A 26232-nucleotide genomic window follows, 5' to 3' on the forward strand; every position below is an offset into this window, starting at 1 on the left:
TCAGAAAGTAAATAATACTGAGCAATCCTGCAGGAGCTGCAATGTGCACTACTGCAAGATGGCAGTATTTTAAATTTCTTTTTTGTTTACAGGTCTTACCCTGAAGAGATTGGGCCCAAACATTGGCCAAACTCCAGATTTGCTCATGTGATGAAGCTGAGGCAAGCTGCTTTGAGAACTGCAAGGGAAAAGTGGTCTGACTATATTATGGTAAAGATAAACCTGTAGTTCTAGGAGGTTTGGGCATTTTTTCTTTTCTTGATTTTAATCAATGGACATGTCAGATAATTATTCTGTGTTTGGGTTGGTATAAAGAAGGAAGTTGGAAACATGAAATATAGGCATCTTATACTGTGTTTGTGTCCTTCCTCTAAATGCCAAAGGAGATGTGGTGGCTTAGTGGTAAAGATGCCAGTTCTGATGATCAGAAGATTGGAAGGCTGGCAGTTTGAGGCCTGAGCGCTGCATGATGGGGTGAGCTCCCCTCACTAGCCCCAGCTTCTGCCAACCTAGCAGTTCGAAAACATACAAATACACGTAGATAAATAGGTGCCACTTCTCAGTGGGAAGGTAGTAACGTTTGGTGCAGTCATTCTGGCCAAATGACCACCAGAGCAGTCCATGGACAACGCTGGCTCTTTGGCTTAGAAATGAAGATGAGCAACACCCCTTACAGTCAGTTATGACTAAACATTCATGTCAAGAGACTACCTTTACCTTTACCTTTTCTAAATGCCAAATTTAGGAAAGTTACTTCTGTAGGTCATAACTCTGAGATTTTCCAGTGGTTATGCAGCCGGGAAGAATCTGAGAATTGTAGTCCAACAATAACTTCCAGGATTTACCCAGGTACCTATGTGGATATTGATACTGTCGACATACATGCTTCTTTTTGATATATTCTGATTCCCATCCATGTTATCATGCCCTCCTAATTCTGGGAAATGTATTCTCTCATCGATGTTGCTCTAACCACTCCTTCCCACTGTTAGAAAATGAGATAGATTCTTACTTAATTCTGTACATCTCTTTCTTCATTAGGGATGGGAAAATGTGCATCTCTAGAATTTAAGATATAGCCTTGTTAGTCTGTAGTATCAGTATCAGGAATACCGGAGGGAATTATACAGGCTGCTCAGGGAATTTCCTATGGAGGCGCAGAACCAAATCTTTATTGACACACCTAAGGAGAATATGAGAATGTCACATACCAAGTACATATATTAGTCTGTCCCTGGCTTACCGCTCCACCAAATACATCTGAAAAAGTAGACTTAAGCCTACAAAAGCCTATCCTACCAACTTCTTTCTTTAGTTAGTTTCAAAGATGCTACAAGATCTTTCTACATCTCTAGATGTCGTTGGACTGCAGCTCCCCTCAATTCTAACTATTGGCTGTGCTTGCTGTAAGGGGAGGTGGGATGGTAGTTGCTAAGCATCTAGAGAGATGCACATTCTCTATCCTCCTTTTTAGAAATGGTAGAGGGTAAGTGGATTCAAGAATCCCTTTAGTCAACCATCAGAGCCCTATTTAGCTTTATTAATATATAACGGAATTAATATATACCTCAGTCTTCAATATCCAAGAACCTCTAGTGTAAGTTGTACTGCAGCTGAAAACCATAGGACAATTTGTTTCTCCAGTGATTAATCCCACCATTCTGCATGCACTTTTTAATTCCAACTGTGAGGTGGTTGGTTCTTTTTTGTGCTTAAGATGTTGGTTTTTAAGATAGGTTTTTAAATTCAGGCAAGAGAACCTTTGGCGACTGACTCATTACTGAAGAAGGGGCTTCTGATGGATGGATGTTGCAGTTTTTCATTGCTGTACTTTTTATTGCTTTTAACTAATTTGTATTTTAGTATTAGAATTTTTGTATATTTATCTGTATACTTTGAATCCATTTTGTTGTGAGCTGCCTCAAGTCCCAGTATGTAGAGAGATCTTGTAGCACCTTTGAGACTAACTGAAATAAAGAAATTGGCAGCATGAATTTTTGTAGGCAAACGTCTACTTCCTCAGATGCATTTGATGCACCTGGGGAAATAGACTTTTGTCTATGAAAGCTCATGCTGCCAACTTCTTTCTTTCAGTTAGTCTCAGAGGTGCTGCAAGATCTCTCTACATACTGATCTATAGACTAACATGGCTATATCTTTGAATTCAAGTCCCAGTGTTTTGGAGAAGAGAGATATATCAGTCAAATAAATGAATAAATGGGGCCCTAGCAAAAAAGGCCAGGAAGCAGGATTGGATGTAGTTCAAGTGATAGCTATGACCCAGTAATGGACCAGTTTAAACTACTTTTCCAATCCCACTGTAAAAAATACCTGGAGGTTTCTGCTCTTATTTGTGGACTAAATAAATCCTGAAGCTTCATTCCATTTCAGTGGTAAACAGTATCACTGTTTGGTATGTGCAAACAAGCAGATACAAAATTTACCAGTATTTGTTCTTGGCTTTGGTACAGTGTAAATTTTGGTTAGCTTAATGTTGGTGGGTTGGTGATGGAAATCTCCATTTATTTTGCTCACTTTCCTACATCACAAGAGCTGGAGATGTGTAACACTTTTGATCCATTCTTGTTTATGGGACATTTAGACATCACTATCCTCATGATTTTTTTCAATCCTCTCCTTCTAGTTTGTAGATGCTGACAATTTCCTGACCAATCCAGATGTGCTGAATCTGATGATAGCTGAAAACAAGACCATTGTAGCACCAATGCTTGAATCTCGCTCTCTGTACTCTAACTTCTGGTGTGGAATGACACCTCAGGCAAGTGACTACTTATTGATACAGCCCAAACTATGTATATAACATTTCATATGTGGATAGATAAATACAGACAGCTCTATGCCTCACAGAATTCTAGAGTGTAATCTTTTATAGTGGTAGGAAAGGCAAAGTGGCAAAGAATGAATGCATGCATAATAAAATATGCCCTATGCATTCTGTGTTCTTTGCTGCTGGTCTCAGGGAAGTATTACAGGTCAGAAATCTCTTATGGAGATTTACCAAAATCTCTTTGGAGGATCCAAGACTTTAGCTCTGCCATATATTCTTATCTTCATGAGGATCAGAAATTAGCATTTTTCTATATGGCAAATTTAGTAATGGCCATGTGAAGGAAACCATACAGCCCTTGTTGTTGTTGCCTTCAAATCATTTCCATCTTATGACAACCCTATGGCAAACTTATCACAGGGCTTTCTTGGCAAGCTTTGTTCAAAGGGCATTTGCCTTCCCCTGAGGCTGAGACAATATGACTTGCCCAAGACCACCTAGTGGATTTCCATGGCCAAGTAGGGATTTGAATACTAGTCTCCATAGTCATAGTCCAATGCTGAAATCATTACATCACACTGGCTCTAAATAGAGGTCTACAGCCCTTACATCATATGTTATGCCATCATTAACCGGGTTATCAATATTTTGTTGAGGAAATGTAACCCATGAAGGGAATTCTGAAAGGAGTTGTATTTTGCTGACTTCCTAGCTCAGAATAAAAAGCACACAGACACACACGCTACTCCTCCAGTTTTTATGGTACATTTCCAGCCTAGTGATTTCACTCTGCTCTTGATGACTTTCCTCTTTTGGGAATTAAGTGCTGGTGTGCAGGCTGAGATCAGTGTGCAGCTGGAGCAGCATTGTCACAACCCCATCCTACTTGGTGTTTTGTTTGAGATGTGTTCATTAACTTGGCTTGCAGACATTTCTGGGGTTATATTTTTGACAAGTGGTAGCAGTTCCCAGCAGCTCCCTAGTGTATGGCTGGTAGCAGACAAACCAGAGCAACAAAGAGCTTCTCCATAAAAAGATGCTACTCCTGCTCTGTTTCTTCAGTGACTCAGCCTCTGTGTCATGCTCTGGAAAGCAGGTATTTTTCAGGTTGGCCACTTAGGCAATTGTTTTCATCACTGAAAGTGCTAAAGCTGTAAAAAAATTGTGGTATTGCTTCTTGGTTTTAAAAAACAGAGTTTCAAATTCCCTTTACCTCAGATACTGAGATCTATTCAATCCTTGATGAAGAGTGGTCTGATCCATTTCTGATGATCCATTGACACACAAACACCCTCTTCACTGTTTTAGTCACAGTCATGGTCTACAATGAGGCTATTGTCTTCTCTAAGCTATTAGAATCTGTCATGTGTAGCTTTTTGTAGGTGAGAGCAGGACAGGTGCTGTTTGCAAATGAACTGTCTTTTTGTAATTTTGAGTGTGAGCAGCAGTAAGTTAGCTAAGAGATTTCTGGGTGGACAGAGAAGGTTTTTGTGGGACTGAGTTGGTGTCACTTCGACGCTAGCACTGAAAGTGTTCTTGCTTCCCATCTACTCAAACGTATGTGTTTGACAATTCACCAGTCTATTTTAAAAGACACTCTGTAGTGAAGTTAGGTGCATTGAACAGTGCTATAGATTTCAACACCAGGTAATCCTGCTTTATTTATTTGACAGATTTATTTTCTGTCTTTCCTCCAGTGAGCTCCAAGTGGTGAACATAGCTCAGTTCCTCCCTGCCTTATCTTCACAGCCACACCTTGGGGTGCCTGAGAAAGAATGACTGGCTTAATTACCTCAGCAAAAGCTAGGGTCTAGCTCTCTCGATGTCCACTCTGACACTGACCCAATCCAACACCAGACCTACTGTCCTTATCTTAAGAAATCTAATGTGAACGTAGTTCATTCTTCAGTGATTCGTTGATTCTTTTTGTTGCATTGGGTCCATTAAATAGTGCTTCATCTGAAGTATAGCATTCTTCCTGTTTTGGATAAGGTGCTGCTAAGGATATGATTTGCAATCTGGAATGTTTTTAGATCAAGCAGACTCTTTGAGGACGGTCCATGTGCCTTTGCTGACAGAATGTATCTTTCACCAGTTTTTATGCTGGTGTACCAGTTGTGGCCTCACAAGCAGGGAGCAAAAGATGGAGACTAGTAAATTTTAATGCTTCATTAACATTCTTTCTGAACCATTGTGAATAAGATGGCTGAGGCTTCTGGGCGCTGAAGTCCAAGATACGTGGAGGGCCAGAGTTTGGACATCACTGCCTTAGGGTCAACATAAATCAGAAACGACTTGAAGGCACCACACACACAAGTCACACTCTTAGCCTCAGAGGAAGGCAATAGCAAAAATCCTCACTGAAGTAATCTTGCCAAGAAAACCCCAGGATAGGTTTGCCTTAAAGTTGCCATAAGTAGGAAACAAGGAGTCACACTCTTAGCCTCAGAGGAAGGCAATTGCAAACTTCCTTAAAACAATGTCCCAAAATGGAGGACGTTATGGAATTCCACCTGATAAGAAAGAGGTGGAAAGGAGGGCTTGTCCTGGTAAAGGAGGATGGCTTGTCACCCTGGCCCAAAATGGAAGACATTGTCAAATTCCTCCTGGACAGAAAGAGATGGAAAAGGAGGATGGCTGGTCACCCTGACCCAGCCTGTTCCCTTACCTTCCAGTGAACGCAAACCTGGGGTTGTAAAGTCCTTCCTTTTGACAGAGGGTTAGGAAAGCTGGGCTCTTCTCCTCCCATTGGGGCCAACTGGGTGACTTTCAGAAAGTCACAGTCTCTCAGCCTCAGAGGAAGGCAGTGGCAAACCTCTGAATAAATCTTTCCAAGAAAATCCCATGATAAGTTTGCCTTAAGGTTGCCATATATTGGAAACAACTGGAAGACACACAACCGCGAAAAAATACAGTTCCCAGAATCCTATAGCAAGGGGCAGGACTTCTGCCCAGTAGGCCTGCACATGGCCCAGCTCCTTGTCAAGGCCCGGTTTGCCACAGGATCTCAGTTTCCCGATTTATAATTTGTTACTGGATGTTAGCTATAGCTCTGCAGTAGAACTCAAGGAAGCTTGGGAAACAGACCCAGGTATACAAATTTCTGATAGCCAGTGGAAAGTATTTGGATTTCACTGCCAATTAAGACCATACCTATTCCACTTTTTCAAACAAACAAACAAACAAACAAACAAACATAATAATAATAATAATAATAATAATAATAATAAATTTATCGCTTCCTCCCAAAATTAGGACACAAAGTCACATGCAAATTAAAACATACAAAAGTGGGCATTAAAATGCAATTAAACTGGTTTAGTATTTAAAATACATTACTCATTAAAAGAATAAAATGCCATTTAAAAGATAAAAGTACTTTAAACAGTACATGTTAAAACAGTTAAAACAATAAAAATAAAACTACATACAGACCCTTAAAAACCTTTAAATCCAGCACTACAGAACACTACTTGAAGAAGCCACTGTGAAAATAGTCCATATATGACATTGTATGGCACTGTAAATCAAATGCATTAATAAAAATATTTCTGGTCTTTATTGGAGAGCATTTGGAGGAAAAGGTGCTCTACTTCATCTGTATTTCTCAGGACTCATAGCAGCAACATGAAGGAATTAAATAATTAAAATAATAACTGAAATGACATGCCTGACAATTCATATTAAGGGTTCATTGCTTTTATTGTCTTATCTTTATGGAGGATAAAAATTTGAAACACAGAACCTGATCTCCATGCTGCTTACAGCTGCTAGATCAGAAATAACTAAGCAATGGAAGTCTCCACTAGAATTATCAACACAGTGTTGGATGAAATATGGCCAGTATTCCTAGCAGAACAATTTACCTCTAGATGAAGACCACAAGTACCGTGTATACTCGACTGTAAGTCTAGAAATTTATGCCCAAAAATTGACCCTAAAATCTAGGGTCGACTTATATGCGGATCAATACAGTTAACATGGGTTGAGATTGACTAGAAGGCAGTTAACAACAACAACCTAACATTGCTTATAAAGGCCCCTAAAAAGCAGCTCTGATGTTCCACTCTTCATGTTCCACTCTCCGTGCCTCAGCAATCATAGAATCGTAGAGTTGGAAGAGACCACAAGGGCCATCCAGTCCAACTCCCTGCCATGCAGGAACTCTCAATCAAGGCATCCCTGACAGATGGCCATCCAGACTCTGTTTAAAGACCTCCAAGGAAGGAGGCTCCACCACACTCCAAGGGAGTGTGTTCCACTGTCAAGTAACCCATACTGTCAGGAAGTTCCTCTTAATGTTGAGGTGGAATTTCTTGTCTTGTAGCTTGCAGCCATTGTTCCAGGTCCTGTTCTCTGGAGTAGCAGAAAACAAGCTTGTTCCCTCCTCAGTATAACATCCCTTAAAATATTTAAACAGGGCTATCATATTACCTCTTAACCTTCTCTTCTCCAGGCTAAACATCCCCAGCTCCCTAAGTCATTCCTCATAGGACATGGTTTCCAGACCCTTCACCAATGATTGCTGAAAGAGCTGCGAGGCACGTGTGTGTGTGTGTGTGCGCTGATTCCCTTCTCAACTCAATATTAATACCCTTTTGCATCCTCCTCCTCCTCCTCTTTGCAGTTCCCCTGACAATCCAGGTACCCTTTTATCACTCCACTTGCAACCCAATCTTAAAATCTTTTTGCATCCTCCTCTTCCTCCTCTTTGCATTTCCCCTGACAATCCTAGCTACCCTTTCCCCCTCCATTTCCAACCCAATCTTCTTCTCCTCCTCCTCTGACTAAACACCCCTTTTCTCTCTACTTTCAACCCGATTGTAAAAGCTTCTGTCCTTGACTTATCCATGGGTCATATCAAAATCCATGATTTTGGCCCTAAAGCCTTTCCTCAACTTATACATGAGGTTGACTTGTACACAAGTATATACGGTACACATTGTCTACATGATCAGAAATTTTCTCCTTGTAGACTCTCTAAGCACTAAAGTTAAAATCATTCAAACCATTGTATTCCTCATCACCATGTATGGATGTGAGACCTAGACAGTAAAGAAATCAGACAAAAAGAAAATCAACTCATTTGAGATTTGGTGCTGGAGGAGAGTGCTTAAGATACCATGGACAGCCAAAAAGACAAGACAAATGGATCCTTGAACAGATCAAACCTGAAATCTCCTTGGAAGCCAAGATGATCAAATTGAGGCTGTCATACTTTGACCACTTAATGGGAAGGTAGGGATCACTAGAAAAGACAATAATGCTAGGAAAGGTAGAGGGTAGTAGAAAGAGAGGAAGACTATCCAGATGGATAGATTCAATCAGCAAGGGCACGGACATGAATTTGCAGGAACAAAGCAGAGAGGTGGAGGATAGGAGATCTCGGAAATGTTTCATCTATAGGGTTGCCATGAGTCAGGGTCGACTTGAGGGTAGTTAACAACAACAAGACTCTCAAATGACCCTTGCCCTCAAATTCTGGACAGTACATTTTGATATGTCTCCACCATGCTGAATACATTGTTGGCTTTAATCTTCTTGAATTCTTGTATAAGTCTTGTTCTACTATAATTTCTTGGCTCTTACCTGTTTTTCATATGTTTGTTTTATATTATTCTAAAAAGTCATTACTGTATTTGATTAGTATTGCTGATAGTGTTAATAACAATAGTAATAAAAGTGAGCAAAAAGAAATTCATAAACTGCAACTTCATCCAGAAAGTGTGTCTCATTTGAGATAAACTGTGCATTTTCCTTTATTCCAGGGCTACTACAAGAGAACACCAGACTATTCCTTGATCAGGGAATGGAAGAGGACTGGTTGCTTTGCAGTCCCAATGGTTCACTCCACATTCCTCATAGACCTGAGGAAAGAGGCATCGGATAAATTGATGTTTTATCCCCCACATCAGGATTATACCTGGACTTTTGATGATATCATTGTCTTTGCCTTCTCAAGTCGCCAGGCAGGTGAGTAACCTGAAATTGGATAAGAAATGTGGTAGAAATTACCATATGTGTGTTGTGTGCCTTCAAGTTGTTTCCGACTTATGGCGACCCAAAGGCAAACCTATCATGGGGTTTTCTTGGTCAGAGGAGGTTTGCTATCATCTTCTGAGGCTGAGAGTGTTACAGAACTGTAAGTCGACCTCAAGGGCAGGTTGTAGGGCCAGGATTTGGATATGACCCAAGGATATGTCAAGGGTAAAACTTAGGGGCATGTAACAATGGAATGATGGAAAGGAAAGCAATGTCAAAGAATTTCCTATATTTTGACAGACATTACTGCTTGTGCGCACTCTAAAAGCTGGATGGATGAGGAGGGGACTACAATAAATCATGGCTGTGTGATGAGGCAACTAGGCACAGATGGAGCACATGTGTCAGAAAGGATGAAAAGGCAAAACAAAGAAAATGACAACTATGTTAGCAGTGATTATAGTCTTTAACTTAAATGTGGTAACTTTGCCTGATTTTAACCCAGAAAAGCTGACAAACATACATAAATGTTTAATCAAATCCTTTGAAATCCTACTGCTGCTGCCATTTTCCTGCCCAGGCATTAAAAAAGGTCAGAAACAGTGCCATGGCAGAGAGCATAGAGGGAGTTCATGCTTCTTTAAGGTGATCTCGGGACAGACTAACCTCTCACTTTTCACCTCTGTTCGCAGAAGAGGATGGTTCCTTGCTTGATGAGAGTTATAGTGCTTACATTGACCTGTGGATAAGTCAACCCAGATTTTTGGGATCAATTTTTGACTAAAATGTTTTATACTAAGTATATATAGTGAACAGTACCTATTGCAAAGCCCAAGAGATAGCAGCACCAGGAACTTAATCAGGAACCTATTTTTAACCTGTACCTACCATGTGATCAAAATCCTGATCGCACACGTTTTTCACTCAGTTACTCAAGTAACACAAAGAATATGGATGCTAACAGAAACAGGGAGATTTTGAAAGACACTGGGGAAGAAGAGGAAGCAAGCCACACATTTTCCTTTGAGCACTGGGCTCCTTGCCAGCAAGGGACCTGGAGCAGTTGTGGAAATGGAACCATTGATAATCTGGGCCTGCATGTGGAAAAAGCCCCACTTGTTGGGAGCACACTAGAACTATGGTGGCAAACCTATGGCACATGTGCCAGAGATAGCACGCAGAGCCATTTTTTGTGGCACATGGAGGGTGGGGAAGAGGAGGACCAGGCGCACACCTTTTCCTCTTCATCTCCCCAGGCCTTCAGCTGTCTTTGGAGAGGCAGCTGAAGACCTGGGAAGGCAGAGGAGAAGTCCCGACCCAGAGGTCTCACCCCCTGAAAGTCCCCCCCCCCCCAAACACCTTTTAGTTTGGGCACTCAATCCCTAAAAGGTTTGCCATCAGTGCACTAGGACATTCCAAAATGTTTTGGGAGGGCACGTCAAAACAGTCTTAGTGTTTATTTAAGCAGTAGTCAAAAGTGATGAAATGTTACATCTGGGACTCCAAAATGGTGCCAGTGACAGTTTGCTGTGGCTTTCCATTGCTTTGGAGAGCCAAAAATGATGATATCTGGCCCTCAAATGTTGGTGTGTTTAATACATTTCTATTGATGTTTTCATATTTCTAATGATGTCTTATTTGAAATGATGCTTTAAAGTATTTGAATATATGTTTAATGCATATGTAATGTAATAATTTTACTATGTTTTATTGGCTTTTAAATATCTTGCAAGCCACCTTGCTTCCTCATTTCCTTCTAATCATCAGATACAAAATCCTCCATCCCTTGCTATTTTTTCTGCTCATAGTTTTTTATATATAGCAGGGAGGGATAATATTTGTTGTTGGACTGCAGTTATGATTAGCCCTAGCCAGCATAGCAAGTGGTGAGGGGGCTGGTGTGAGTTATAGTTCAACAACACAAGGGGGGCATTTTCCCCATATCTGAGCTAGATTGTGAGTTTTGTCCTGTTTGCTAAGTTCAGTGCCAACAGAAACAGGGTATTGTCTTAGGTGTCATGGCAAACAGTAGATTCTGGTGCTTGCTTTCCTGTCTTCTTCCCCCTTTATGGCCCTCAGCCCTGCCAATCAACTAAATAGGATGGGACACACTGCATTTTGCATTGCACTGATTAGGAAGGATTAAGTGGAGGTAGGTTGGAAGTCCAAATTTTAGTCTCAAAGAGGGCAAAGAGGATTGCCATGGCAACTGCCTTTGCTTCATTAAAGGAGGCCACCTCACATGCCTGCCCCTTTCTCATTATCTCCAGATATTCAGATGTACATCTGCAACAGAGAACATTATGGCTATCTTCCTGTGCCATTGAAAGCTCAGCAGACCCTGGAGGATGACATTGACAATATTGTTCATGTGCTCATTGAGGCGATGAGTAAGTACAATGTTTGGCATTACACATAACAGTTGTATGTTCAGCCATTTTGGATTAAGATGCTTCAGGTATATCTCTGCTGCTGCTCAGCTGATATGTGAACATCTTGTATGAAGGTTATGTATATTGTTCTAGCAATATACATAAAGCTATGCACTTCTGATTCAATGAAGTGAGCAGGAAAAAGTTCCAAGAGATGATATGATGATCATCAAACGATGATTAAAATGTGATGGATTCAAATCAGAGCTTGGAATGCAAAGTTGCTTTTAAAATGACAGCGACAAGGATCCAGCAGCCCCTTGGCCAAAGAAGTAACTTTTCTGAGTTATGGTTCAAACTATGTAATAGTTTTTATACTGTTAATTTGTGCACTTTGTTTTACATGTGTATTTTAACTAATACTTCTTTTTAAGATGGATTCTTAAGTACACTCGTCCCTCCCCATTTGCAGCTTTGACTTTAGCCGATGTGATTACTGTATATACTCAACTATAAGTTGAGGGCATGTTTTGGGGCCAATATTATGGATTTTAATATGACCTGTGGATAAGTCAAGGGTAAAACCTAGGGGCATGTAACAAAGGATGTAAAAGATCAAGCAAACAAAACAGTGCCAAAGAAAATTACAAAATTACTTCAGGAATAACTATGTTTATGCTAAAAGCTAGAAGGATGGGAGAATAGAGGGGATCGGTGCTTCCATGACAGATTGCACTCTTGTGTTTCAACAGGGATGGTTCTTTTTTTCTTTATAAGAGTTAAAGTACAGTACTTACATTGACTCATGGATAAGTTGACTCTTTTTGGAGAGTCAGTTTTTTTGACTAAAATGTCTAGACTTAGACATGAGTATATACAATATTCACAGATTTTATTATGTTCTCTCTATGGATATCTAGGTCCTCCAGCACAACTCTGTGGTCACCTTTAACCAAAAGTTGTGCCGAAGGATCTAGAGATTCCTAGAGAGAACACTCCACTAGGCATTTGTAGCTTCTCCTGCGCAATTCTGTTGTTAGTATCTGGCAGATGTTGACCATGGAATTGCATTGGAGGACCTAGAGATTCCTAGAATAGTGTTCTCTCAGGTAAAAACATAGTGTTTTTCTTATTTGCGGTTCACATTCACGGGAGACCTGTGCCCCTAACCCCAGTGAATGTGGAGGGACAAGTGCAAAATCTTTTTGTACCACTTAGAGCTTGACCAGACAGAAAAAAGAGAATGAATAAATATTTCTGTATTGTACAGTGGGCCCTTGGTATCTGATGGGGTATGGTTTCAGGACCTCCTGTACTTATGAAAATCTGTGGATCATCATGTCCTGTTAAATACAATACTGTATGGCAAAATAAAAGCTTGCTTTTGGGAATTATTTTTTAAAAATACTTTCAAGCTGTGGATGGTGGAATCCATGGATATAGAATCTGTGGATAATGGAGGGCCAACTGCACCACCTAATCTCAGTTCTGCTTAGTCACGGACAATACTGAGTTAAGAATTGCATGGCCCAATGCCATGGCCTCATGTTTTCCTTCTGCCATCATCCCCTATTACAAAAATTTCCCTCTGCTCTTCCAAGCTTTCCTTTAACCATGACATAGCATTAGGTCTGTGTCATCACTAACTTTGTCAATTAACTGTTCTTTAGAAATTAACTAGTATTTAGTTGATATTAAAGAGAATTGACAGGAGTTTGAAACCAGAATTCTGAAGTGCTCTTGAACAGTCTAGTTAAAAAGGAAGCCTCATAAAGGCTAATAAGTGATTGAGCAGAAAATTCTTTCAGGTTCTCTTTTGCTCACTCAGCTGTCCATTGGAAAAAGAGGCTGCCACAATGAGTAGCCACATTTTCCACACTTCTTGATGCCACTTGGGTGATACCATCTATACTTGTTGCCGAGGCCAGGCCTGAGCTACTTTAAGCTCTATCCTCCTCCATTGGGAGCCCTTATCTGATCGGTCTTGAGAAGTGGGACTGATGTGTATGAGGACATTGACCCCACTATGCTTCTGATTAAGTAATTGGGAGCATCCCTGACCTTGGTGTGGGATGGAATTAAACTAATTTCTTTTCTGGTATAAGTGAAAATGGTTATTTAAATTTAAATCTAATCACAACCCAGGCCACAGTTTCCATTCATTTTTGAGGATATCAACACTAACCACAAAAAGATCTTTTCAAAAGTTGATGCAGTTCAAAGATATAGCCATGTTAGTCTGTAGAATCAGTATATAGAGAGATCTTGTAGCACCTTTGATACTAACTGAAAGAAAGAAGTTGGCAGCATGAGCTTTTGTAGACTTTAGTCTACTTCCTCAGAAAGCCCTGCCATAAAGTCACCATAAGTTGGAAACAACTTGAAGGCACACAACAGCAACAAAGGCTTTTGCAACAAAGCTATTGGTAAGCTTTTTTCTTTTAAAAGTATACAACAAACAGCCTGTAGCATACTATGGCTGCTACGTTATGCACAGTTAGGTGGAAGCAAGCCTTGGGCAGTGGAAACTGCTTCTCAGTAACCTGAATATAGACCAGCTTGTAAGGAGGCTGCTTGGCACAGTGCAGAACTTAGTGCAAAGCTATGCATCTCCCAGGTGAGCAGCTTGAAAGATTTCTCTAATGCACATCGATTTATGGCTCTTTCTCCTTTCTTCCAGTTGACCACCCTCCAATTGAACCTTCAGAGTTTGTCACAGTTCCCCCAAAGCACCCAGACAAGATGGGATTTGATGAGGTAATAGGACACCTTACTATGCTGGTTTTGTAAGTAGGCGAATGGAGAGGATAGCATTCAGTAGGAACTTAAATTAGCTGACTTTAGAAATCAAAGACAACCTGAATGGTTAGCAAAATGTCATGGTCTGAGCTGAGCATGTGTGAGAAGTATATATATACGTGTGTTTATCAGTCATTAGTCATTTCTGCCTTTTTGTTAGTTCTAACTAGTTAGTGTTACTGTAATGTGGAGTTTACCGCCCTCTTCCCCCCTCCCACCAAATTGGTCAACATAGTTGCTTAAGATTTTTGTATGTTTTCATTTTAGTTCTCTTATTTGGTTTTTAGCAAATAGCAGTTTCTAAGAAAAGCCATTATTTCTTAACTTGTGGTCTGGGACCAGTAGTCATCTGTGATATTTTTAGTCTCTGAGCGCTCAATGAATAGAAATGTAAGGAGCTGGGTGCCTTTTTTTTCCTAGAGCAAAAAGCAATTTTAATACTGAATGTAGGAAGAAAGTGTTACAAAGGAAAGATGGGCCTGCTAAAACCGTATTTTACCTCCTTACATGCAAATGGTAAGGGCTGGGAAGAATATCAGTGAGAGGATGATACTCCTTCCCTTGCCCAGCATTTCTTTCCTATCAATGCTGCGCTAGCAGTTTTTAATATTCTCCCAATCTCCAGTCTGGGTTCTGGGTTTCAGAACAAGTTTACAGTGGAAAAGCCACCATATTGGGGGAGATTTTTAGAGAGGAACTGATGGATGCAAGGCGGCAAGAAGGATAATCTAATTTGGTCCAGCCTATGAATGCTGACCTTTAAGTACATTCTGCATTTCTAAAAACACTATTGACCTTCCACTTCCTATGGGTAAGAAATCAGGACTGGAAGTGTAGCTGAAACTAGGGAAGTTATTTTTTTGCTGAAGTAGGGCAAGTTACAGTTGGTTGATCTCACATCTCATGTTCAGCGTTATCAGATATTGCCCAGGAGATAAAGGGAGAGCAATCCAATGTTTCTCTCATAATGCCTAATTCCAAACTAGTGAAAGTTTCCAAACTAATTCCAAACTAGTGAGGTCTAGTGAAATCTTAGAAGCCAGAATGGGGGCTGAATAAGATTTTGACTGGAGGGAGGCAGGATTTCAAGAAGCTTTGCAGTTCTTTACCTGTCTCCATGATTTGCAGAAGTGGCATAAATAGCACAGTACAATTAAGAAGCATATTTGCTTAACTTCTCCCTCTTGTGACCTTTCTGCCATTGCTTCTGGTTTCGTTGTTATTATCCACCCTCGAGTTGATCTCGACCCATGGCAACCCTGTAGATGAGACATCTCCAAGACTCCCGATGCGCCACTGCTCTGCTCAGGTCCTGCAAATTCATATCCACGACCTCCTTAATAGAGTCTATCCATCTAGCATGTGGCCTTCCTCTCTTTCTGTATCCCTCTACTTTTCCTAGCATTATTGTTTTTTTCTAGTGAGTCATGCCTTCTCATGATGCGGCCAAAGTACGACAGCCTCAGTCTAGTTATCTTGGCTTCCAGGGAGATTTCTGGTTTGATCTGCTCTAAGATCCATTTGTTTGACTTCTTGACTGTCCATGGTAACCTTAGCACTCTTCTCCAGCACCACTTCTCAAATGAATTAATTCTCTTCCTATCCGCTTTCTTAACTATCCAGCTCTCACATCCATACATGGTAATATGGAATACAATGGCTTGTATGATTCTAATTTCTATGCTCAGTTGTATGTCATTACATTTTAGGATATTTTCTAGTTCTCTCCTAGCTGCCCTCCCCATTCTTAGTCTTCTTATGATTTCTTCACTGCAGTCCCCACTCTGATCAATATTTGATCCCAGCCATGAAAATTATTTTACTGTTTCTATTTCCTCACTGTTTAGGTTGAATCTGTGTAAATTTTCTGTGCTCGTTATTTTTGTTTTCTTTATGTTCAACAATAAACCTGCCTTTGCACTTTCCTCCTTGATCTTCCTTAGTAGTTGTTCCAAGTCTGTGATTTTTCAGCTAGTAGTATGGTGTCATCTGCGTATCATAGATTGCTGATATTCCTTCCTCCTATTTTCACTCCTCCTTCTTCTGTCTACAGTCTTGCTTTTCCTATAATATGTTCTGCATACAAATTGAACAGATAGGGTGAGAGGATGCAGCTTTGTCTGACCCCTTTGCTAATTGGAAGCCATTCTGTTTCTCCATGTTCTGTCCTGATAGTGGCCTCCTGTCCTGAGTAAAGATTCCTCATTATGACTGTCAGATGTGTTGGCACTTCCATGTCCTTAAGTGCATTCCATAGTTCCATGCTTCTGGTTCCCCAGAGTTTAAAGTGGGTACTGCCCTCCACTTTGAGAACTGCTGACATAGGAAAATAAGTATGCATCACAGTGATCTTTTGTTCATTGAATAAAGAGCTCTCTGCATAGGAAGATTGAAATGTCTGTCATGCATTTGTGAAAGGACTTTCCTGGAGGTGGCACTAATAGCACTGGGATGTGGCTGTTCAATCTTAACTTTAAGCAGTTGGAGTATTAGTTTGGCAAGTTTGTGTAATTAAATGCAGGGACACTACCTGGTTGTGTGACAGGCACTCTGCATTTGGAGTCCATCCTGTCTGTCTGACTTTTATTTTTAAAATGTGTTTTTCCTTTGTGGCTGCTGCATTCTATTTGCCAGCCTTATTTATTTGTGTCATGTTTGAGAAAAGTGTGGAGTCTAACCTGGGTTTGTATTTGCCAGTTTCTTCTCCCTGGATATCAAGACTGCACTTGTTCTTCCTTGCCTTCAACCAGCAGTACACAGTTGTGCTCATTGATGCTCTTGGCTCTATGGGTGCATTTGTGAGTGACTGACTTGGGTTAGGTGGCAGAATTTTTCCACTCTCTGCTTTTTGAAATCATGGAATGTGCCTAGAGTTCAGCCTAGATACCTGTCAGTGAATTTGTAGTGCAAACACAGTGCAATATCTGCGTATATCCAGACTGATTGATCAGAAAGTCCCATTTTTTGTTCCTATACGCTCAGATTTTATTTGGGAGATCCATACCTGTTTTGTTTATGTCAGAATATTTTCTGCTAGCTCCTGGTATAATCAGAGATATTTTTTTTTTTGCCAGTTCCCCAATTTGGTTTATTTAACCCTGTATAAAATCAGAAAGAACAGGAACAGGAATCTGGATTTCTTCAGTCTAAATGCTCTTTTTCTCTTACACACACACACTGAGGAAGGTCCATATCTGAATGGTAAAATACCTGGTTTTCATCCAGGAAGGAGTAGGAGGAAAGGCCCATAGAGAGCTGCTTCCAGTCATTGTAGTTAATGCAATGGAGTCTGACTGTGTATAAGGCATGTACATATGTGTGTTTGTGTCTCTGTGTGGTTATCCATTCTTTTTTCCACTATTTGTTTTGTGGGGGATGTCTCGGAACATTTCCCCTTCAAATTCTGGTTTGTCTTTCTTTAGATTTTCATGATCAATCTCAAGCGTCGGAAAGACAGGAGAGATCGAATGCTGCAAACTCTGTATGAGCAAGAAATTGCAGTCAAGTTAGTGGAAGCTGTGGATGGAAAGTAAGTTGATGCCCTTCTCCCCCTCACCCAGTTTCTTCCTGTTTGTCTTTGTTTTTCCCATTTTTTCTTTTAAAAGTATGGCCACTTATATTTTAAACATTTTTGGTACAGAGTTTGAGTATTCTACCTTAACCTGAGTTGTTTCTCTGCATTCTGCAAACCCGTGTTTAAGTGATTTATCCCTTGTTTCTTGCAGAGCACTGAATACGAGCCAGCTGAAAGCTCTCAATATAGACATGCTTCCTGGTTATCGGGATCCTTATTCCTCACGAGTGCTGACCAGAGGGGAGATTGGATGTTTTCTTAGCCACTATTATATCTGGAAGGAGGTGGTGTATATGTCTGCTTGTCTTGATGTTTATCAAGAAGGAAAGATACTATGTAGAATGCAATCCAGTTAAAAAAAATTTATTGCTTATGGATGAAAGCAGTATTGCTGGAGCAAGATGCAAACTTTGTTTTTAGACCATGCGCTTGTATATGAGAGAATAAATGCCTCTGATTCTAATACCTGCAGTTCTTAGAACCAGTTGTTTAAAAGTGGTATTTTGATGTATTTTCAAATTCTGATGCTGAGAGATACCTTTAATTTTTTTAAATGACTAAAATGTGTTAGTTGATTATTCTAACCATTTAAGCAGTTAATGGGAATAAGCTGTTTTTTAAATTTTTATTTACAAACAAAACATGACAACAAACAGTTGTTGAAGAAACGGTTAGCCACAGATTCTGTAGCCTCAAATTCACCAGCCATGGATTCAACCATCCAAGGCTTGAAAAGATTTAAACCCCCCCCCCCCCAAAAAAAAGCAAACCTTAATTTTACCATTTTATATAAGGCACACGGTTTTACTGTCCCGTTGTATATAGTGGGACTTGAAGATCCACATATTTTGGTATTCATGGTGTGGTCTGGCCCACTGTACTTCTAAAAAAGGCTGCTCTTTCTATACTATGAAGATTCTGTAAGCCACTGAAGAAGTTGGAAATAGCCCATGTTTTATACCAACTGTCGATCTGATAACAATGCTTACCGCCAATCATGATGGGTTTTTTTGTTTGAACAACTAGTAGTTGTTCCCCATTGGCCAAGCAAAGCTTTTCCAGGTAGTCTTTAGTTTGCCTCTGAGAATTATTGGATACATAGCACTGGCTCAACTTTCCTTTTTTCTTGTAAGAAATTTTCTCCATTTGTATTAGATAAGCTGAAGATATCACACATTTTAGAGACATTCTGGTCAAATTTTCTCACATCATATACTCCAGTGATGGCGAACCTATGGCACATGTGCCAGAGGTGGCACTTGGAGCCCTCTCTGTGGGCACACATGCTGTTGCCCTAGCACAGAGTTTGCCAGAGTTTCTTACTAGAAAGCCAGAGGGACTTGGCACTTTACAATAAATAAGTGGGGTCTGGGTTGCAGTTTGGGCACTCGGTCTGTAAAAGGTTCACCATCACTGATATACTCTGACCCTTCAGCAAAGAGAGTACTTGTTGCCCAATTAGAAAATTCCAGTCTTTTGTTTGTTGAGTGGAATTTTGTGTTGGCAATCTACTGAGCCTTAAACATTTATTAAAACAATTTGTTAAAATTATTTCAATTACTTAGATGGATATGTAATGTAAACGTAACCCAGCCTCCTCGAAGTGGCATTTTCTAGATCTACTCCAACAGCTCCCATTATCCCTAGTCATCATATGTATGCATATATTTATTTATGGCATTTGAGAATTGTGGAAGTTGAAATCCATATCTGGAAGTGTATGGAAGACTGATATAGCTCCCATTTGTGGACAAACACATCTGGAAGAAACTACTTCTGTTGTGGTTGCTGGCAGTCTTGCAGTAGGCAGTATCATTTTAGGCAAAAATACAGTAAATCCCATTGACATTTTTTCAAATTGTTTCTTTAAGGTGGTGAACAGGGAAATGGAAAAGACCCTTGTCATTGAAGATGATGTCCGCTTTGAGCATCAATTCAAGAAGAAGCTCACAAAATTGATGGATGATATTGAGAGAGCTCAGCTTGACTGGGAACTCATGTAAGTACCAGTCCAGCTAATCTCACCTGCTGAAGGTCTCCCCTCAGTGGAGCTAAGTAAAAGTCTGCAGGCTTGCCTCCAAGAGTTATCAGTTCTAATATTGAAGAATGGGAGGAGTGTATTGGATCACCTAGTTCTTTGTATAATGAAGAATAGCTCTGGAAGGAGGGGTATCATTGACATGTTTCTCATACGCATGCCAAAAATGGCATGTCTTGCTCTGAATGTGGTCAAAGAGTAAAGCATCGTGAGAACATTAGATACCTTAATTTGCTTTAATTCTATCCCTCTGTGGAAACCTGCATTCAGATAAAACATCTCTGTGAAGCTGATATTTGGTATAACCATTGTATTTAGCCTAACATAGCAGTAGCTCCAAAAAGCCACCTCGGGGTTGATGGGTTTAAATATGGGGACCTGGTAAAAATGAGATGCGAACAAGTTTGAGGATGAAAACATTAGCTGTGAGCTAGCTTATCTTGGGTCCAGGATTTTGCAGACCATCTTCTTTCATTAATATTCCCCATGAACCAACATGCCAGACTATGACTGATGTATCTATGTAACTTGTTGAACTTGATATAGAATTATCAATCACCTTTATGGGTTAATTGTAACACATTCTTTCTATATCCTATTGGATTGTTCTGTGTTTAATAAACTTCTTTGGATTATTGTAATTTTACATGAAGAGCTATGGAGTGGGAGAACTATGAGAATTTCCAAGTTTGTGGAGTTGGGGATCCTCTTTCTAATTTATAACACCTTGAAAGAATTTAAATATTGAGAGAATTGTTACTGGAGTTCCTAGGGCTGAAAGAAAATTGCTGTCAGAGAATTAATGCCAAGGAGAAAACCAATTGATATATATATATATATATCACATGTAGTATGTACCATTTGGTATTACACTTGTCCCTCCACATTCGCTGGGGTTAGGAGACAGGACCTCCCCCACCCACATGAATGTGGAAAAACCACAAATAATAAAAACACTATGTTTTTTACCCGAGAGAACACCTCTCTAGGAATTTCTAGGTCCTGTAGTGCAACTCTGTGGTCAACATCTACCAGACATTGACCATAGAGTTGCGCTGAAGGGCCTACAAATGCCTAGTTAAGTGTTCTCTCTAGGAATCTGTCAGAGTGACTTTTGATTAAAGTTGACCATAGTTGCACTGGGGGACCTACATATTCCTAGAGAGAACATATTAATAAAATCAGTGAATAATCATACCCACAAAAGTCAAAGCCGCAAATGTGGAGGCACAAGTTTAGCTGGCCTAGCGTAGTGTTGACATAATTGAACGATGCAGAGATTTTACAAGCAGCATACTTTGGGCTAATTTTCTTCTCGAAGGGGAAGCAACAAGTAATTTGAGCAATTTTCTTCCTGTTGCAAAAAGGTTTGCAGAAACTGTGTTTTTGAAGACAATTTGCAGTTTGAGACTTATTCTGAGTAATACTTGCACATAGTATTTTTGCACAGAAAACAGCATTTTCTGTGCAGTAAAAACATTTCTTAATATTATTTCTTGCACAGAAAATACTGTTTTCTGTGCAGAGATTCCACATATGAATTTTGTGCAAAATAAGACCCACACTGATGATTTTCATCAGTACAGGTTTCTTCTCATCAATGTTTCCTGAAATTCTAAAACCATTGCAACTATTTTACAAATATGTTTTAAATTCCTTCCATCCACAGGATATGTCTAGATGGATTCTTCAAAGAGAATCACAGAAGGCAGGGTTGCACCATTATACGTAGTAGTCTGATCTACTTAAAAAGGAAGGAAAGAGGGGAGGTGTCTTTAACACTAACTGATCTATTTTACCTTGAGCTTTCCCAGATTATGGCGGATATTATAAATATTGGACACCTGTAGTCAAACATCCCAGGTACACTGGTGTTTCCCAAGTCCCTGAAAACTGGCATGCCTTTTTCCTGAACATTGGAGACACATTTTGAGTTTGCACTTGAGTTTACTTTTAGTACATAGCCAATTACTTGTCCCCAGTACATAGCCAATTACTTGTCCCCAGTAGAAAGAGACAAGACCAGATACAGAGATATATCAGGCAGCCTCCTCTGGTACCACTTTGGAGCCCATAGGAAGATTTGTTTCTTGTGGTACACAGCCTGGGAATTACTGGCTGTTACTCACTTTAAATTTTGTCTAGTGATGCAAATCTTCTGGAAGGTTTAAGGCTAATTTTCTTGGTTTCTTTTTAATAGCAGGGCATGACCGGTCCATCCCCATCTTCTCTGCTTGCACCTGCATTAACTGTGCATGCCTTTGCACTTATTCCTTGGATATCACTCTTCCATTCAGAAAGCTCAGAGCTTCTCTCATAGATCTCTCAACATCTCTCATCCAGGCACTGCTTGAGATTTACATATGCTTTAATACAAAGGTGCTCCTGCCTTTAAGTGCTTTAAGTGCACTGTGATCATATGTAAATTGAATGTCATTCATGGGGCATTGCTTGACTTTTGTTTGCTTGTTTGTTTGTATTCTAGATACATTGGCCGGAAGAGGATGCAGGTGGAACGCCCTGAAAAGGCTGTTCCCAATGTCATGAACCTTGTGGAAGCTGATTATTCTTATTGGACCCTGGGCTATGCTATCTCCTTGCAAGGAGCTCAGAAGCTGATTGAGGCGCAACCTTTTGGGAAAATGTTGCCTGTAGATGAATTCCTGCCAGTCATGTACAACAAGCACCCTGTGTAAGTTATATGCCTGTGTTACCTCTTTCACTTGCATTGGGTTGTAAGTCAGTGTTGTATCACTGAGCATAACAGTATGGAAAGATGGTTCCCATCAATTGAACCCTGGGGTTCCCACCAGATTCTGATGGGGGCTGAACACCGCTCCCCTGTCTAGTGAGAATTTATTAGATTATCCAGCTCCAGCTGCTCTTGGGTAGTGACCTGGTAGGCGGGAGCAAGTGTTGTCTGTCAAAAAGACAAGAAGATGAATATAGACCAGGGAGGATGGACACCAGTATCAGATGGGATTACTTCCAATGGAAATGAGGCATTAAATCGCAGAGGATTTGGTTTGAAACACACTAGAAAAACTTTTAACAGCAAGGGCTAGAAATGTGATCGGAGAGGAACAGGGAAAATGGATAGTAGGATGTAAATGATGACGGGCCTGTCGATTCTGTCCACAGCCTTAGCACCAATAATGTTTGTTTGCTTAATTTTTAAATAATTAAATAATATGTGAGGTGAGTGATATCAGAAGATATTGGTTGTATTCCAGTTTTATAGCATGGTGTCACCTGATGCCTGTGAATTGTGAATCATTTTTAGCACACTAAACTGCCTTTGGGAATTAACATATACGTGTTCTACACATAAACAGTTAAAAATCTGTATGCTTCAGGACAGAAAGCTGTGTCTCTTAGTTATTATGCCTGCCCCAAAGCGAGGTAGTGAACCTTTGGCACTTCAGGGTCTTGGACTTCATCTCCAACAAGCCCTAGCTAGCATGGGCAGTGGTAAGAGGTTGTGGGAGTTGTAGTTTGAATCTTATGAGGGTCAGTTTCCTTACCTAGCTATTATAAAATACCAGATTTTTTTCAACCTGCATAGTTTTAAATTGCATTGCTAAAGCATTCTTGTTTTGCCTATAGCAATGTTGATGATGCTTTCCTATCTTCTCTTTAGGGCCAAGTACATGGAATACTACGAATCTAGAGACTTAAAAGCTTTCTCTGCAGAACCTCTACTAATCTATCCAACTCACTACACTGGGCAGCCAGGATACCTGAGTGACACAGAGACCTCAACAATTTGGGACAATGAGACTGTGGCCACAGACTGGGACAGAACACTCTCTCGAAAAACACGTCAGCAGGGCCAGATCCACACAGATGCCCAGAACAAGGATGCTTTGCCACCACAACCCTCTCTTGATGCATCATCTGCCAGGGATGAACTATGACTGTTCAGTTGTCCAAGGGACCTTGTTAGGATTGGCAACAGTAGGAGTTGCCTCACATTCCATCCTTTCTTGGCCTAGAATCTTCCAGAGAGATGTGTGCTCTCTTGGCTGGCAAGCCCAGTCGGTTCCAGCCAACTGACTGTAACTAAGGAGTCACCTCTTATTTTGTAAGAGGAGTTGTTGAACCTGATTGAGTCAGGCTGTCAGAAGTCTACAAAATATTGTACTGAAGTAGGCCATGTTTTGGCTTATAGGTTTGTGCATAGTTGAGCTGCTGGAGGACTCCATAGGGCAGCAATTTTATACTCAAAAAAAGACAAATATCCCTCAAGTGACATCTTTTTACAGTTCCTTGTGTACAATAACTATATTTATAAAGATTAATATATAAGAGAGGTAAATGCCCTTCAGGTTAATTCCATGGCCTACTGCTGTGTAACATGAATTGTTTCTGCTTTGTGTGTGTGTGAACTATTTGAGAAAAGTTGCAAGGGGAAGGAGTTTTTTTGTTTACAAAGGATTATTCTCAGAAATTTTCCCATGTCTATAACTGTCAAGGGGCCTGAATGGATTTGCAATGTGTCTATTTTTTGGATTACCAGTGGTGCGAATTGCTTAACTTACCTCTAAGTCGGGGAGTGGTTGTTACTATTAAGAATTAGAATCACAGCTCCCAGACCCTAAAATTCTTGGTAGGCCTTGAGCCATGCTTACCCTCACTATTACTCCACAGCGGCTGGTTGCTTTTATTCACATATTACAGATGGAGAACTGTGGGTTTTGAGGTTGAGGACTAAATCATGTATTGTCAGTATTCAGCATCAGGTGTTGCAGTATGAGCATGTGTCTTAGTCATCACAAGTATGTCTTGAACTCTCTCCTCAAACACAATGTGTGGGTATGGATTTGAGTCATGTATTCAGCAGCAAATGACATAATGGCATGTAAGAACGGGCTCCTCTCTTGTCTTCTGCTGTGCTGAGGACTAGGTAGAAATTTTAACCCAGGTTTCCAGATCGAGGTTGAGCACTTGTATGTAAATAAGGAAAGCCTAGTGCTGATGTGATATTGGTGGGATACAGACCGCCCAAAAAGGCCATCTGCTGCTGCCTCTTTTTCCACCGGTGGGAAGCTGCAGCGGATAAACTGTGCGGTTTCCCGCCGGCAGAAAAAACCCGCAAAAAGCAGGTTCTTTTTTGTCGCAAGCGTGATGCGACATGCGGACGCTATGCGTTCATCACGTCATAATGGCAGCGCCCATGTAGACAGGGTGCCGCCATTTTGACACCGCCAGTACTAGGGTTAGGGAGCATCTGAATGGTGCACGCTCCCTAACCCTACCACCGCCGCTGCCATGCTACATTTTGCCGGTATGTATTTATTCCCTTTCCATTTGACAGCAGGGGTGGGGAATGTATGTTCCTCCAGATGCTGTTGGATGACAGTGCCTGTCAACCTCTAGTCAGCATAATCCGTAGTGGTGGAAGATGGGCATTGCTGTCCAATAACTTCCAAAGGGCCATAAGTTCCCCATCACTGCCTTAAAGCATTTATCTCTATCATTCCAAACGTGGCAGCTTCCAGGCTTGGTTTTAGAGATGCCTTTGTAAGAAAAAAACTGGAATATTTGACTTTCAATGAGTCCATCCCAAGTGCCACTGTAAACACAACAGAAGCCTTTCTCAGTTTCTCCTATTTAATTTAAAATGCAAAGTGAATTATTTGCTCATCCTACTTTAATGTCTTTTGTAGCAAGCATCTCTCGATTCCTTTTAACAAATTGCATTCGCTGCTTAATTGGAATTGATTTTTTGTTAAGAATACATTTGTTATTTTATGTAAACTGTCTGTGAACTAGATGGAAGAGCACTTGGCTTCTTTACCCCCAATTTGATAATCGAGCTTGTCTTTCTTGAGATGAGCTGTGATAATGCTCCCAACCAAGTAAGTCCACATATTTTTAAATGCACCATAATGTTAGTGGTCATTTATTTGTAGAAATATATTTAGCTGGTGTATGCTTCAGACTTGTGTGAAAAGATAATTCCTGAAGCAAAACTTTCAAGGGAAGAAAGCAAAGCAAGAATATGTGTGCATGTTTATGTGTGTGTTTAACCTGTTGTAGATGCTGTACACAGGAATTGTTTTTAGATGAAGTAACTGTAGGATATGATACTCTTTCCTGAAGGGTTTGCTGCTGTTTATCAGCTGGCCTGATAATATATAGCAATGGGTGCAAATCAACTCAGCTGTTGTCATGGTCTTTGTGACTTTAACTGTTGATGGGATAGTGAAATGTGGTGTGATCTGATTTTTGTTACTCTCATCTTTAGTTTTATGAATTAAAGATAATCCATCTGTGCTGTTAAATCTTGCCTTGGAAGCCTATTTGAAATATCCACATGTGGGGCATACCCGTGACCTCCATAATAGTCCATCCATCTAGCATGTGGTCTTCTCTTTCTGCTTCCCTCCACCTTTCCTAGCATTATTGGTTTTTTCCAAAAGGTCCTCTATTCCCACAGGAAATAGCGGACCCACAGGGAATAGACTCAAAGTCACCTTTACAGCCGTCTGGAACTGGCATAACTAATTCCCCCCATTTGGAATCAATTGGGAAATGAGGGATAAAGCATTTGGGGGCAGAAACATGGCAGTAAAGAACTGAACAAGTTTACTTAGAATTAGTTGCATAAGGAGAAGGAGCTTCAGTCTGCCAGTGAATGGAGCACAGGTGAATGGGATTTCCATGAGGTTGGGGG

The 26232-nt window shown here is 40.4% G+C and overlaps 1 protein-coding gene across 3 annotated transcripts in view; it reads left to right on the plus strand.

Moving 5' to 3' along the window:
- COLGALT2 (collagen beta(1-O)galactosyltransferase 2) overlaps positions 1-25826 on the plus strand; it is an 82391-nt gene extending 56565 nt beyond the window's left edge. For all 3 annotated transcript variants that reach the window (XM_089515863.1, XM_089515864.1, XM_089515862.1), the window contains 10 exons: positions 93-210; positions 2645-2779; positions 8557-8761; positions 11041-11160; positions 13823-13899; positions 17364-17470; positions 17667-17799; positions 19387-19514; positions 22039-22245; positions 23194-25826. In XM_089515863.1, coding sequence (XP_089371989.1) covers positions 93-210; positions 2645-2779; positions 8557-8761; positions 11041-11160; positions 13823-13899; positions 17364-17470; positions 17667-17799; positions 19387-19514; positions 22039-22245; positions 23194-23470 — 1507 coding nt within the window. In that variant the 3' untranslated portion in view covers positions 23471-25826. The remainder of the gene's footprint in view (positions 1-92; positions 211-2644; positions 2780-8556; positions 8762-11040; positions 11161-13822; positions 13900-17363; positions 17471-17666; positions 17800-19386; positions 19515-22038; positions 22246-23193) is intronic.
- Positions 25827-26232: the final 406 nt, after the last annotated feature.

The sequence above is a fragment of the Sceloporus occidentalis genome, unplaced genomic scaffold, assembly GCF_023333645.1.
Source record: "Sceloporus occidentalis isolate IW3139 unplaced genomic scaffold, rSceOcc1.0.p SCAF_3, whole genome shotgun sequence".
Taxonomy (NCBI): Eukaryota; Metazoa; Chordata; class Lepidosauria; order Squamata; family Phrynosomatidae; genus Sceloporus; species Sceloporus occidentalis.